General features: G+C 43.2%; 1 protein-coding gene across 1 annotated transcript; it reads left to right on the top strand.

Moving 5' to 3' along the window:
- Positions 1–334: 334 nt before the first annotated feature.
- Positions 335–12,158, top strand: ptar1 (protein prenyltransferase alpha subunit repeat containing 1). Its single transcript, XM_022759404.1, has 7 exons — positions 335–420; positions 2,129–2,298; positions 3,515–3,581; positions 4,323–4,427; positions 6,156–6,399; positions 9,736–10,166; positions 11,531–12,158. Exons 1-7 carry the CDS (start codon positions 335–337, stop codon positions 11,913–11,915), a joined length of 1,488 nt encoding a protein of 495 aa, XP_022615125.1. The 3' UTR covers positions 11,916–12,158.
- The last annotated feature ends 3,243 nt before the right edge of the window (positions 12,159–15,401 follow it).

Raw genomic sequence — 15,401 nt, 5'->3', positions numbered from 1 at the left:
TATTTATTGTCTACCTACCAGTGTATCTGAGTTTTACCGAATGACCGAAATAAACTAAACTGTAAACTGTAATTAACGAGATATTTCTATAATAATCATGTTAATTGAAAAAAATAGAGCAGTATTTAGATTTCTCATGAAAACTTTTCTCAGAAAAAAAGAGCAGACTTTTTTTTCCTCAAGTGAACGCATTAAACGCAGCCTTGCTGCTAGCCCCCATTAGATACGAGCCTCGGCAGTATCTTTACTTATGGCTTTTCCAGGCTTCCGTATTATTGTTTTTTTAAACCGGAAAACGATCTTTGTCTGTGTGACGTCACTGGATGTTCTAAAAATGGCGGAGTCGGAGGAGGAGGTGGACGTCCTGGTCCAGAGAGTTGTCAAAGACATCACTAATGCCTTCAAGAGAAACCCCAACATGTAAGTAAAGCTAACCGTGAAGAACCCAGACAGACCGGAGTGGCCACGGTCACATCCATTGACAGTGTCCGATGTCACATCCATCTTCATCCAGCTATTCAACTGTGTGGGCTCGGACTATCACCTGGAATCAGAGCGGTCCACAGAAAGTTGACAGTTTAGTGAGCTAGCTCAGCTGTTTGTTTGTACCGTTAGACAGATAACGTGTTTGTTCGGAACACGTCCGCGGAAACTGTTTCCTATGTGCTCGTTAACAGATGAAGCTAACGCTGTTGTGTTTGGTGCAGTTAGCTCGATAACCTTTTGACGTGATAAGGCTGCTGTCAAATCTACTACATCCTGCACGGGCCAGTGTCGCTAGCTCATTAACGGTGAGATCAAGTCATTTAGTAATTAATTAATTTCTATGTCTTTTTATTGCTGCCTCGGTCTCTTTAATTGAGGTAAACCTGCAGCAGGCTGCCAGGTTTAGCTAGTGACACCAGCCGACGTTACCTGTTAGCGGTTCATCTGTCTCTGATAACTAATGAAGCAGGAATGTGAGCTGTGGAGACCAGGACCAGAAATTCAGAAAAGGACTCAGTTAGTCTGTTTTTAAGAGACGGCTGGAGACCCTCATGGACCGAGGGATGCTGGACTGTCCTAATGAAAGGTAACAGCCGTGAGAAACAAGCTGAAACCTCTGGTTGTTGGTCAGCTGTGGTCCTGAACAGCCGGTTTAGATCTTTGGAGAACAAAGACAAAAACAGTTGACTGATGTGAAAGGATCTAGTTTTCACAGTGTGACCTGCTACAACCCATGCCATCATCATAACACTGGTCATAAAAAAGGGGATAACACTTTTACTTGGCCTGTACATATTTACAACAAGCACCATGTTTGTAGTAAAAAAACGAGTCTCTGTTTGCTCATATTTATTAACATCATAATACTAAGAATCATTCATCACAACCTCTTAATATGCCCCCAAATTAATATCGTGTAGTCTGACAGATTCATTTGTGACCAAGATTTTACTATACACATCTCACAGTAAGACATCATGACATGAACCTGTTAATCACAGTGTAAAAGGACCTTTATGGAGCTAATTATAAGTTTTGCTATTGCTACATAGCCATTAGTATTAACAGCTGTTTATGTACCACACTAGGAGAAACATAGTGAATTCAGCATCAAACTTCATTACTTTACTCACTAAACACTGTCTCCAGAAGTGGAAAGCAATGCAAATGTTAACTCTTGTCTCTATCATCTTTTTTCTTCTACTGAAGTTAGCGTGCTAACCAGCTAGCCCCAGCTCAGTCCAATCTGCCTGGAAGTCCTGCTTAGAGGACATATTATAACCTCTTGTCTTGAAAACACAACGATGGCTGAAGCTCTTGTCATGTGACAATCTCCACAACCTGATCCTGACAAGAAACCACACTTGGCGGCAGAGAAAATTTACAAATAGTCCCTTTTAAGAAAAAGTCTTAGTCAGATATCCTACAAGAACAAAACAAACAAAAAAAGCACAAAGAAAACCAAGCTGAGCTGTGACTGATTGTGTCTCAGCATTTGAACAAAAGGTCTTTCAGAAACTGTCGAGCTGTCCCTGAGAATGTGATTTGAAGCCACATGATGTGATGTCAGTGATTCTTCCATGTTAATAGACAACAGGTGTAAACCTCCGTGAGGCCTCACTCTCTCCGTCTCCTCCCTCAGTGACGAGATCGGCGTGATCCCATGTCCAGAGGCTCGTTACAACCGCAGTCCCATTGTGTTGGTGGAGAACAAGCTGGGTGTAGAGAGCTGGTGTGTCAAGTTCCTGCTGCCATATGTCCACAACAAACTGCTGCTCTACCGCCAGCGCAAACACTGGCTGGACAGGGAAGGTAACTGAACTCGCTCAACGTCTGCCTGGTTACAGTCAGATGATTAGATATGTTGTTGTATTCAGAGATGGTGTATTTATTGTGACTTGTATGTCATATCTGTACAGAGAGTACTGGGACCGGTTTCATTGTCTTCTTTAACCTCAGAACTGCAGCATAAGTAACAAGCAGGATATACTGCAGCAGTGATGGGATGTGGCAGCTACTGATGCACAGAATGTGCTTGTTATGTACAGAAGCCTCGACAAAAACTCTGACCCAACTGCATACATACATTTTTTTTTGTTGTTTTTTTTTTCTATTTTAATAAGTGTTTTTAATGGCAGGTCTCAGTCGTTAATATGACGAGATGACACCCTGTTTTATTTTAGTTTTTGTATTATTATAGTTTTAGATAAGTGAAGATTGTGTCCTGGTGATGCTGTTTATCTAAGGCTCTTACTACGGATGGGTATGGTTAGGATTTAAATTGTAGTACTACTTTTACTGATACTGCTTATTGACCCGGTACTTTAACAGTTCTCTCATTGGACCTTTTTTTTATATTGTAAGAGGAAAAAAAATAAAATAACTGAATTAACATTGCTTATTTTTTCCACATATACTCAATTAACATTCTGTTGTAATAAACTCCACCAACATTGTTTTGAACAGATCACTACTAACAGGCTGATTTTGTAACGATGTAAATGTAATACACAGTGATTTACAACAGGACCTCTTTCACAGTATTTTACTGTGCAGTAGTGGCACAAACACACCTGGAACACCTGGAACAGACTTTCCCTGGATGTTTCTGGAGATTGCTTGTGTTTCTGCTCTGAAATGCAAAACCGTTGACCACACTTAGAACGTTTAGTCCTCTCCAGCATTGTCACAAAGAGCAGTCTGTGTGTGTTTTTATGGTGCTACAGTGTGTGGCAGAGCTGCCCCGCCCTTGATACACACAGGTTCAGAGAGAGAGAGAGAGATGCAGATGAACTGCTGCGCTGCGAACAGTGAGAATGCATTATAGACGAATGTCTTAATCAGAAACGGAGTTGATGAGATAAAATGTGCCAGAGAACTTTCATGTTGTAATAAAACATAGGAAATCTATTTTCATAATTTCTCCAGTACTGAGAGCCAAGGACCTGCCGGTAACTGAATAAATGTAATGTTATATAATAATGAAGAAAACTAGAGAAGCTAACAGATGGTGTTTGTGTGTCCTCAGCTTTAGTGGATATCACCTGCACACTGCTGCTGCTGAACCCAGACTTCACCACTGCTTGGAATGTCAGGTACAGATTCACCAGCACAACTACACACATTTGTTCTTATGAACGTCAGCTGTGTACAACAAGTGGATGACATCTTTACACAAAAGACGACCATATAGTCAAAGCTGATCTCAGCCCAACACAACACAGACTGTAGTCTGCTGTGCAGCCACGCTCACACCCTGCAGCCATTCTCATTCATTTGAAAAGAACAACACTACGATGTGCTTTAAAAAAAGTTGAATCTGGTTCAGCTTTTGCTGCAATGAAATGTGATGTCATCCAGCAAGGCGCTGCGTTGGCCAATCAGATACAGAGCATCACACCTTACCTGGTGGATTCCTCTGTACTCTACTGTGTTTCTGCTGTGTACCTGCAAATGGTCACAGTGAAAGATAAAACAGTAGCTGCTGTGAGAACTTCCCAGAGTATTTCAAGCCACTGGTTAGCTTCAGATCCATTCACAGATTGTATTCAATTGTCTCACCTTTTATATGAAACAACAACCCCCCAATGTGGCCCAGGATGCATTTGTGTTCACACTGTTAAAAGAATGTGGCCACATGTGGCTCAGACCACCTCTGAATGTGGTCTGAGTGATCGGATCTCAAATGTGTCCTCATTGTGTCTTGGTGCATTCACACCTGAACTTAGAGCTGACCACTTGTGATCAGGTCACCTGAGACGGATGTTAATACCAGGTCTGAACAGGGTTTCTGTTCGTGTGAAAGCAGCCTAATGTGTGGCTGATTGTTGTTGCAGGAAGGAGCTGCTGCAGTGCGGAGTTCTTAACCCAGAGAAGGACCTCTACCTGGGCAAGCTGGCCCTCACCAAGTTCCCCAAGAGCCCGGAGACGTGGATACACCGGTAAGACTTGGCTGCAGAGGGCACTGTTGTTGTTCATTTGTGTTTTTGGGGCAGTCAGCGTAAAGACAGGATAGGAAATGCAAATAGGAAACGTCCTCATTAGCCACTGTACTGTAACACCTGTAATGTAGAGATCCAGTTGGACACTGCACCTCTGTGGTATTTGCCTTAACCGTCCCACCCTGTTCTTCACTGAACGCCTCCAAATATTACAGTCACTACAGTGTGTTGGCTGAAACGGTTGGTAACTGAGCAGCGTTTATGAATGACAGCAGCTGTTGGAGTCCGGTTGGGAACCGAAACTCTGTTCAACATGCCTGTCCGTGACTACGTCGCACATCAACAGCGTGTCATTTTGTTAACACATGAGCTAGTGTACACGGCTAACATCACAACACAGTCCCTCCAGAATGTTGGGATCACAATAATTAATGCAATTTAATTCAACCAATCCCTGTGAATTCTGCGCGACCTTGCATTTTTGTCCAGTCACTACAACTCTTTCGCAAATTTGACCAATCATCATAGTTTCCCACGAGTTGAAACAATCACACCAGTCCATGCGCAAAACCTTGATGTACATCACTAAACTCACTTCCTTGTTCCTGGCTTGAAGAATGTTGTGAAGCTGCAGACATGTGTGACATGAGCATCTCACATTTACCAACAAAAATTACTGTTACAGACCATGTAAAGCACTTCCCCGATGTTTTACACAAAGCAGGGTTAAATTGTTTTGCACTGCGTGCAACATTGTGGTGGAACCACAGGTGTAGAGCTGCCGGAGCCACTGGAACGACGCTCTGCTCCTTTTTTCTCCAGATGAAATAAAATATTTCAATTTTTATTTGCTCCCACAGTTTCATTGCAAAAAAAACCATCTAAAAGCATCACAACATGCATTGCAATCNGCACTTCCCCGATGTTTTACACAAAGCAGGGTTAAATTATTTTGCACTGCGTGCAACATTGTGGTGGAACCACAGGTGTAGAGCTGCCGGAGCCACTGGAACGACGCTCTGCTCCTTTTTTCTCCAGATGAAATAGAATATTTCAATTTTTATTTGTTCCCACAGTTTCATTGCAAAAAAACCATCTAAAAGCATCACAACATGCATTGCAATTTTTTAGAAAAGCTGCCCAGAAATCAAGTATTTTAGCCAGTAACAATCCCAAAAAAGCCAACTGACAACAATGTGAAAGATGGACTGGGAGAGAGAGGAGAGAGACTGTGGTCATGATCAGGCTGAAGACTCTTTGAAGCATCTCTTAAACTCTGAAAATAACTCCTCCTCTCCATCTCTGTCCCAGTGCTTTACTTTAATATTTGTATCACTACAAACTGCAGCCTGACAGAGCTAATTGTGTGCTGCATGCACTGTGTGTGTGCGTGTGCGCACGCGTGTGTGTGCTGCACTCCCAGCCTGCGTCAGCCGAGCAGCTGCTTCTGCTCCTGTTAAGGACTGAGGCTGAAACAGACAGCTGCCAAACAGCTGGATGCGAGCATCTCAACGCTTAGCTTTATAATTAGTCAGTAAACACCTGTAACTCCATCTCATTGAACAGTAAGAGGCACCTAGTGGTACAACCAGGTACTACACAGTGCAGCTCCTCCTCTGTTCATGTGTCTTTAATCAATTAGATTATTAACAAGTTAATCATTGACAGTAGTAACTGCCCTGCCTGCACGCCAGGTGATGTCACTCAGCAGCTGATGTCTCCCTGCAGACGCTGGGTGCTGCAGCAGATCCTGCGTCAGGTGTCTGCTGTGGGCCGCAACAGGAAGCAGCAGCAGGGTGAAGTGGAGCAGGCTGATGGAGGGAGGAGCCAGCAGCTCAGTGATCACCTGGCCAGGACGCTCCACCAGGAGATGAAGGTGTGCTCCGAAGCCGCCTGCCGCTATCCCAGCAACTACAACGCCTGGTCCCACCGCATCTGGGTGCTGCAGCACATGGCCAATGGCAACGTCAAGGTAGGATGAGGAAGAGTGGCTTTTATTGTTTTTAATTTGTCATATGACAACCTGCTAACAAGGAGCGTTCAGTTCAGTTCAGTTCAAAATAGTGTATTTGGACCAGTTTGTTGTCAGTTCACAAACACAGTAAACAGTTTATTTACACACAGTATATGCAAACAGCATCCATCAGGTCAGAGTGTATTCATCTATACACACGTTAAACTGACTTCCTGATGCCGTGTCTCAAACACTTCCTGATGGTCTAAGTTTAAAGTCATCATATAAAGGGATGGGAATCATCTGAATTTTATTGATCCTGGTCCTTATCAATTCTTGGTCAAATATTTGGATAAAATATATACATATTTTTATTTGTCTAAGTGTTAACTAAACAATCACAAAGTAAACAGTATTTAGGCGACGCTAAACCTTACTGGGTCAACACAATTTAAACGCACAGCATATAACTTCTGCCTCTATATGAAGTGCAGACGAGACCTTGAAAATCTCATGTAAATCAAATGATGATTGTCTCTCAAGGGTTATTTCCTGTGTCCAGTAGGTGGCGCTATGACTATGACTTCATTTTACCATGCAGATGTCTTCAGTGTGGGGGACAGTCATCCTACATGGAAAGTTTGGGGCAGTTTTGACATACATGTTGGAGTTATAGCAACTTCCGCTTTCATGGCGAATACTTTGAAATTTGCCATGCCGCCACTGGCAGGTCCTCCAATGAAAATTCAAACGCTTTAGCAATTTAGCATTGAAAAGGTCTTTAGATTAGACTGAGCAAATATGATGTCGATCTGATTGACTCCCTAGGAGGAGTTCGTTTAAGTATGACACCTGGAAATGGGGAAAATTTGCACCAAAATTGTAGAATAAATTAAAAATGGCGGACTTCTGGTTGGGTTTAGGATATGGGGTTTTTGTAGATCTCCATAGGATACACATGCCACCCAAATTTCAGACACCCAGGAGAATCCTACTGCGGGGGCTACTGTGAAACATGACATTCCTCTGTCATGGCACTCCAGCATACAACTACGTTACCAGGAGCAACCATTACGGTTGACACTCAGTCATCAATGACTGACCGTGTCTGCGATCAAAAAATACGTGTGTGCATGTTCATTGCTGAACATGATCTGTCCTTCACAATTCCTTTGTTTACAACCCAAAAAGAATGAAGAAATAAGTGATCGTGGCCTTCTTGATTTCACTTTAAACTTCAGTTCACCAGTTCTTTAAGCACTTCAATGTTACTGTATTTTATGTATCTATATCTTCAATATTTTTTTTTCCCATTATTATCTGTTTTTCAGAAGGAAACATTTAAACATTGCTATAGTATTGCAGTATTGTTTACAGCTGTGTTTTACATTGCACATACTTTTATAGAGAAATATGGTGCAAAGCACATATTGTATATGTGCAAATCTTTTTTTCCAAATTATAATTATCCCAAAGTTTTTCAAAGTTGCTCAAACTTTACAGCTGTTGCACTGTTACTATTGACATATAGTATTTTTAAATAAATGGTGCAAAGCACATGCTGTTAAAGAGAAGTCAATCTGTGCAGTTTGTTCATAAGTACAAATATTTTTACAAAGTTTTGTGAGTTTTTGAACATTCTAAAGTCCTCAGAACTGTGTTTGTAACATGAACATCCAAAACAGCCCAATTTAATAAATATAGATAAAGTCATTTATGATCTGTCCAGTGATCCCCCCGAATTTCATAAACATCTGACCACCTTTGTGCCGACATGGCCCTATGAACAGTGTCTTTGGTTACAGTACAGGGATTGCTATGCTGTGTGTGTATTGCAGGCAAAGTGGTTACAAGTTACTGTTTACTGGTATTTACTTACATTGAAAACATAAGATCCACTGACGTGCATTGAAAATATATTAAATAATCAAAACAGAGCAGTTCATTGAACTGCTGGTTGTTTTATTGTAAAGTTCTGTGACAAACATGATTCTTCATTTGTCCTGTATTTTACATCACAGACTGTCCTCACTGTCCTCACTATCCACACACACACACACACACACACACACACACACACACACACACACACACACACACACACACACGCCAGGCATCATAGGAAACTTCAATAGTCACAACAAGTAAATGTAAAAGAGATTGAACTGTGGATCAAGGAGAGTACAAATGTTCACTTGGACTCGAGGATGAACTGGTTAGACTTTGGTGGTCAAAGGTCAAGCTAACTATGACCGCATAAAACACTTTTTAGCTGTAACTCAAGACTTCACACAGCTATTATGACAAAATTTCACACAAGTGGTTCATATTTTATATGACTCTGGACAAACAGGGATGTAATCTGAAACTAGTCTGAATGAAGGAGGCAGACAACTGTGAGGCGGTGATTCTAGTTCTGATAATGAAGTCAAACACTGGATTATTGATGGTCATTATCAAAGGTAGACTCAATTTAATTTAAGAGTTATATTGTACTATAACACTGAGCTCCATCCTCTGCTCTTCACACATCTGCGTTCTTCACTAACACCATCCTAAAGTTTGCAAACGACAAGATGCTGATGAATCAGCCCACAGAGCAGAGGTGCAGAACCAGGTGAGCTGGTGCTCAGAAAACAACCTGTCCCTGAAGACAGCAAAGACCAACAAGGTCATCGTCAATGTCAGAGAGTCACAGGAGGGGAGGAGTGGAGACAGAATGAGAGAGAGTCCAACTCCAGGACTCTGGACATTCACATCTCAGAGGACCTCACATGGTCCACTAACACCACTGCACTGGTTAGGAAAGAAAGTAAGCCGGTCCTCTCCAGCAGCAGCTGGTGACCTTCTCCTGCTGCACCACAGAGCATCCTAACATACGGCATCTCTGCGTGGTGTCAGGGCTCCAGTTCCAGCTCCAGCTCCAGGTCTGGAGGACGTTCGCAGCTCACACTGTGAGGACTCTACACACCCAGGTCATCGTCTGTGTGAACGCTTCACCTGAGAAATGGCTTCTTTCCCAGAGCTGCTCTGAACCCGGCGTCCTCCACATGCTGCACTACACTGTAGTTAATGTCCTCATTTCTCAGGGATGAAGACATTCACCTCATGGTGTTTGGTCTGGTGCTCCTGTACTGTTCACTACCAGACACTGCTAATACTGTCTGTCACTTCACTGCCTTTTTATCTGTTATTGTTGATTTCTAACCTATTTATTATTGACCTTTTATTGCATCATGTACAGAAGCTGGAAAACCAAATGTCTTTGTTCTTGTCTATTCTGTTGTAGTCTGACCTGGATCTAACCTCCCAAACAGCTGCTGTATTTCACCTGAGCTCTCTCAATGTGTGCAGGTTTTCCATGATGAGCTGTCCTCGATGCGCCTCTGGGTGTCCATGCATGTGTCTGACCACAGTGGCTTCCACTACCGCCAGTTCCTGCTCAAGGAGCTGATCACTGAGCTCTCCCAGACTCCAGCTTCCACCACTTCCACCACTTCCACCACCTCCACCACCACCTCCACCACCACCACCACCACCACCACCACCACCACTACCACTACCACCTGTTCACCGCAGCACCGTTCCAGCACAGACCCCAGCACCAGCCCCCTCCATCACAGCCACGCCCAGGCTAACGGGGAGTTGTCAGGCGCAGAGGCAGCGGGGGAGGAGGAGAGGCAGCCCAGCTCCACCACGGTCCTGCAGCTCTTCCACCAGGAGATGGAGCTGTGCTCAGACCTGATCCAGTCCTTCCCTGGACACGAGACCCTCTGGAGTCACAGGTGAGGCCACCAGTAATAAGGACACAAAGCTTTTACTATTAGCAGCAACTTATTATAAGACGGAGGTTTTCATATCAGTTCTAAATGCCATTAAATAGGTGAAACTCAGGCACAGTAAACTGTAATCAGTGAGTGTGCTGTTAATGTGAGTTACTGCACAGGCCATGGAGCCTTAGAAAGAACCTCCTGCTTCCCTGAGATGTTTGTTTGCTGCCGTTCTTTGCTGATATTGTGAGGGATTGCTGGATTTCACCCATTCACACACACATTCATACAGCGCTTTATTCTACATATGACTCCTTTCTGCCACACACTCTCACACACACTTGTATGATACATCAGGGGCATTTTCTGTTCAGTATCTTGGACTTTGACCTGTGCACTGGAGGAGCCAGGGATCGACCCGATTTTTCCCTCCGGAGCCGCAGCCGCCTTTTGGCCAAGCATCCTTCTTTAGCCCAACAGTACAGTTTCGAGACCGCATGTGTAGGACACTGCTTTTTCGGGCCAGCGCCCCCTAGCGTTTAGCAGTACCAGAGGCTGCAGTTTCAGAACCATATTTCTATGTAGTTTTAAAGGTTTACTCCACCCAAATACTTCTTTCTGTCTTGTGGTTGCTAAGAGTTGCGTGTTGGGTAAATTGTGTAATTAGAATAATTAGATAATTATCAGATAAAATAAAGATGGATTAATATGCTACGGCCTTCGCAGTCACCAGATCTCGACCAGATATTTGAGAGAAAACAGAAATAACATGTTCTAATACTAATTTACTACGAATTTCCCTGCAGCTATAATTGAGTAGTTAATTGTTGGTAATAAAAGATTCTAATATTGTAATATAAGATAGTACATTCCTGCAGTAGCCTGCCGAGCCTTAGGTTCTGCAGGAACCCCCTTCTCCGTCAGGCTCTTTACGCAGTTCCCAGATCAGACCTGAGGGCCAGACCATCACTCTCACACCTCAGTCGACCCCTCACAGTGAAACCTGTGTCCCAGGTGTGACAGTACATGTCAGCAGCTTCACATCCAGCTGGAAGCCTCTGTGTTGGGGTGAATGATGATATTCTGGGTACAGCCAGGAGCTGTTAGACGTGTGTGTGTGTGTGTGTTAAAGTGTTAATTTGCTGCTTCCTGACAGGTGAGAAGGTGAGCAGTCAGAGATGAGACGTGTGTCCTCGTTAACAAGGTTAAATGCAGTTGTGTTGTGATGACATATGGTGGATGTTAGTGATGTAATAGCCTCAGCTGTATTAGACCCTCTACGGCTAAAAGGACCATGTCCCACATGCTATTACATCTGTATTAGTGCAGAACATTTCAATAATAACATGGCTATATCTCCCCTCCCCCCCTCCCCTCAGGCGGCATGTGTTTTACCTGTGGCACCACTGGAGGATGGACCACCAGCACCACTGCAGTAGTAATGGAGGCAGCCAGTCGGTCCACCTCAGCGACAGCGACCCCGACCTGACGGAGGGCGGAGCTCAGAGCTGCGCGGGGCGGGGCGACAGCGTGAACGGACAGAGGCATGTTAGTGAACCTATGGAGGTGGACAGGGCGTCCTTACCAGACCCGCGTGATAGCAAGCGACTGAAGAGAGGCGTCCAGCTGCCGGCCCCCCCCACCCTGCCCTCTGAGCACAGCTTTGTAAGCGGCGTCCTGGACAGGTGCTCCAACCCCGAGCAGAGACGCTTCGCCCTGGCATACAGGAAGTGGTTAGACACTGTCATTGGTCAGCAGCCTTGAGACAGAGAGAGAACAGTTAGCCCCATCCTGTCTTTACATTGAAGTTGCCTTTAGACACAGATGTAGGATCAGCTTCCCCACTGTAGTGCTGACAGTAACTAATAGTTGTTCAAATGCAGTGTTGACTTTAGGAAGCCCAGGTTCTGTCCTGTCCTCCTGACAGTGAGTAGAGAGGATGAGGATGGGATGTTCTTCCTCAGAAACATCTGGATTCTTTTGAGCTTCATCTGAGCCAGTGCTCCTTCAGAATGGAAATCTGCACGTAGGATCAGCTTCCCCACTGTAGTGCTGACAGTAACTAATAGTTGTTCAAATGCAGTGTTGACTTTAGGAAGCCCAGGTTCTGTCCTGTCCTCCTGACAGTGAGTAGAGAGGATGAGGATGGGATGTTCTTCCTCAGAAACATCTGGATTCTTTTGAGCTTCATCTGAGCCAGTGCTCCTTCAGAATGGAAATCTGCACGTACGCACACACACACACACACACACAAACACACACACACACACACACACACACACACACACACACACACACACACACACACAGCGCTCTTATTTCAGGTGTCTCGATGCCTCAGGACAGTTTTCCACAGCTCAGCTTCACCCACACGTTACTTCACTTCTCTCCAGATGTTTGAGCAGAGGCGCTGAGTGAAGCTGCCAGAGGAGGAGGAGGAGGAGGAGGAAGAGGAGAGAGGAGCAGAAGTTAAACAGGTCACACTTGTACAGAAGGGCCAAAAAGGCCAATATTATAAATAAAAATATTATAAAATAAATAGAATATCCTTAATTATTAAGGATTTAAATTAATTTAAATAAATAGTTAAAACTTGTTTGTTTCACCTCATTAGAATATTTTCAAGGTTTATTGGAGTCAATTTTAAAAGTCTGTTTTCTCGGGTGATTAGCTTGAGAGCAGGAATCAGCTCTAACGACTCACAGGAAGTGACAGGAGTGTGAGTGCGAAAAATTACAATATGAAAATAAATCTTTTAAAAAAGGTCAATTTTTTAGTAATATTGCTAAATTCTTACCAGAAAAGTATTTGTCATTAATTAGTTGGGTTTTATATACCTATATTTATTCCTGTTTATTTTTGAATGTTTAATATTTTTATTTTAATTATCGGCTCTTTTGGAATCATACAGAACGATCGTGGCTCTGATTAAACGTCTTGCAATTGATATTGGAAGCTTTTGTTTTAGCTCCTCTTCAGATGAACATTTTGACATTCAGTCCACCCCCCCACTCCCCCACCCTTCGGTGCAGCGGTGGTCTTAAGCACAGCCGGACTCGGGGTTCCTCAGATTTCCATTCTGAAGCAGTAACCTGTATTAACCCTTTCACCTGGTGTTCTCCTTCACTGATCCTTGGTTTGCTGCTCATGGTTCATTTCTGGGTCAGTTAGTCCAAACATGTAGCTGTGTGCTAAGTTACAGTAGCTCGCAACAGAAATCCAAACAGCTTGTCACTAGCTAAAAGTCAGTCAGAGGTAATGTACAGGTCTTTAACCTTCTGACAACCTGCAGCACTAAACACCTGAGCAGAGAAACGTTCAGTGGGACTGATGTGACTTTGAAGGACAGAGTTCCCCAACATCCACTGGTGCTACATGCTGCCATCACTACAGCTGTTACAGGTGTGTAGTAACAGGTGAAACTGAACAGCACTTTGGGCTATTGATGATAATAGTCTGTCATTGTTTTCTGGGGTATAACAACAATATTACAGGCCAATATTACATTAGGCCAAGCTGCTTCATGTCACTACATTATTAAATAATACATGTAACATCATAAAGGTCAAAATCTTCATCATGTGTTTGTGATGAGGAATTGGTTGTAGCACGCTGCAGCTGCAGGTGATAGCTCCTCCCTCTACAAACTGTCATTATACTGAGGAAGGACGAGTGGTACTCTGTGTCTGACACACCTGAGTTCACCTGAGGTCACCTGTGTTCCAGGTCAAAGCTAACTGGCTGCAGTTTGAACAGGATCCATCTTTGACTTTTTGTTTTGGGTTATTACTAGTTTAGTCACAAGTGAACAAATACATGACTTGTTTCATCAGTGTTGCCATGGTCTTATTTTATTATATTATATTATTATATTATTATATTATATTATAATAAAGACAGATTAGGCTGTGTCTGGTCTCAGGCTGGAGCCTGAACAGCTGATCTCCCGTCACAGTCACCATGAGCTTCCTCGTCACCCTCTCCATGTTGTACTTAGCTTCTCTGAGATCCGTCATCACCTCAGATCACTGTGTACATGATCATATATAATCTTCAAACTAGTATTTTGAGCCATGAATCCTGTAGGTTTGGTGCATATCATTAAGTGTACGTTGGGGTATTTTAACATCCTTACAAACCTAGAACACAAACTTTGAATACAAGTCTATCTATGCAGAAACGTTTTTTAATGGTTCTACAAGCTTTTAAAAAGAATAATGTAGCTTCTGTTTTCTCAGATTTCTTCTTCAGTCAAGGGTTTGTCCTTCATGAATAATCCTGTGCATCTCATTCATTCTCTATTTATTTATAGAGTTAAAGTATTTTATCTTCACTCTCAGTGTTTGTCAACTGCTTACCAAGAGAATAAAGCTCATCTGGAATAAAGGTTTGTTTTCACCTGTTCTTTGTGTCTGTCTGTGTGTGTGTGTGTGTGTGTGTGTGCGCGTGTGCGCGCGCGTGCGCGTGCGTGTGCGGGTGCGTGTGTGTGTGTGTGTGTGTGTGTGTGGCTCATCTCTTGAACCACTGCACTGATGACCGTCCTGCTCATAGAATATTTACATGCTTCAACCCGTTTCTTGAACTGGTTCACGAAAAATTTCCAGGTTTGCTTTGGATCACGGTCCTGTTGTAGAAACCAGCCTCTCTTCACTTCCACTGCAGGATGTGTTCCACCCCTCCTGTGTCAGCTCAACCTTCCTGCAGCTCCTCTGCAGTCATGGATGTACAGCAGACCTGCAGTTTAATCTAAATCTCATCTGAACCCCCCAACAATCCCTCCTAATGCTCGTGCAGCCCTGCAGCAGGATGTAAAAGACAAAACTTTTTCAACATTTTTCTCAACATATTGATTCTTCAGAAGAGAAGTTGTGGTTGTCACCTTCAGTACTGTTTTATTGTGGACTCTGGACCTGATAGAAACCTGGGTTGAACTGACTTTATCTCGAAATGTTTTAGGGTCATGATTTCATTCTGATAAATGTCCATAAAATCAAAAGTTTTATGAATCTGTTATAGAACACTAAACATGTTCAACACAATGTAAAAACCAAACTGACTAGTTTTATTTCAACACTTCAGTCGTCAGTTCAACGCAATGAAAAGCTGTTAAATCATCCTCATGTTCCCAGTGACGGAGCTACGGATAAATTCTGACTTCAGCTCTAATGTCTTTAGATGGCCTCTGGGTATATGCTTTTAAGGAGTTTACAGTGTTTGGTTACAAATATTATTTTTAGGCAAAACGAAAAA

The sequence above is a fragment of the Seriola dumerili genome, unplaced genomic scaffold (genome assembly GCF_002260705.1).
Source record: "Seriola dumerili isolate Sdu_G_001 unplaced genomic scaffold, Sdu_1.0 BDQW01000017.1, whole genome shotgun sequence".
NCBI lineage: Eukaryota > Metazoa > Chordata > Actinopteri > Carangiformes > Carangidae > Seriola > Seriola dumerili.
The sequence above is the reverse complement of the archived record's forward strand: the minus strand, read 5'-3'. Positions and strand labels throughout refer to the sequence as shown.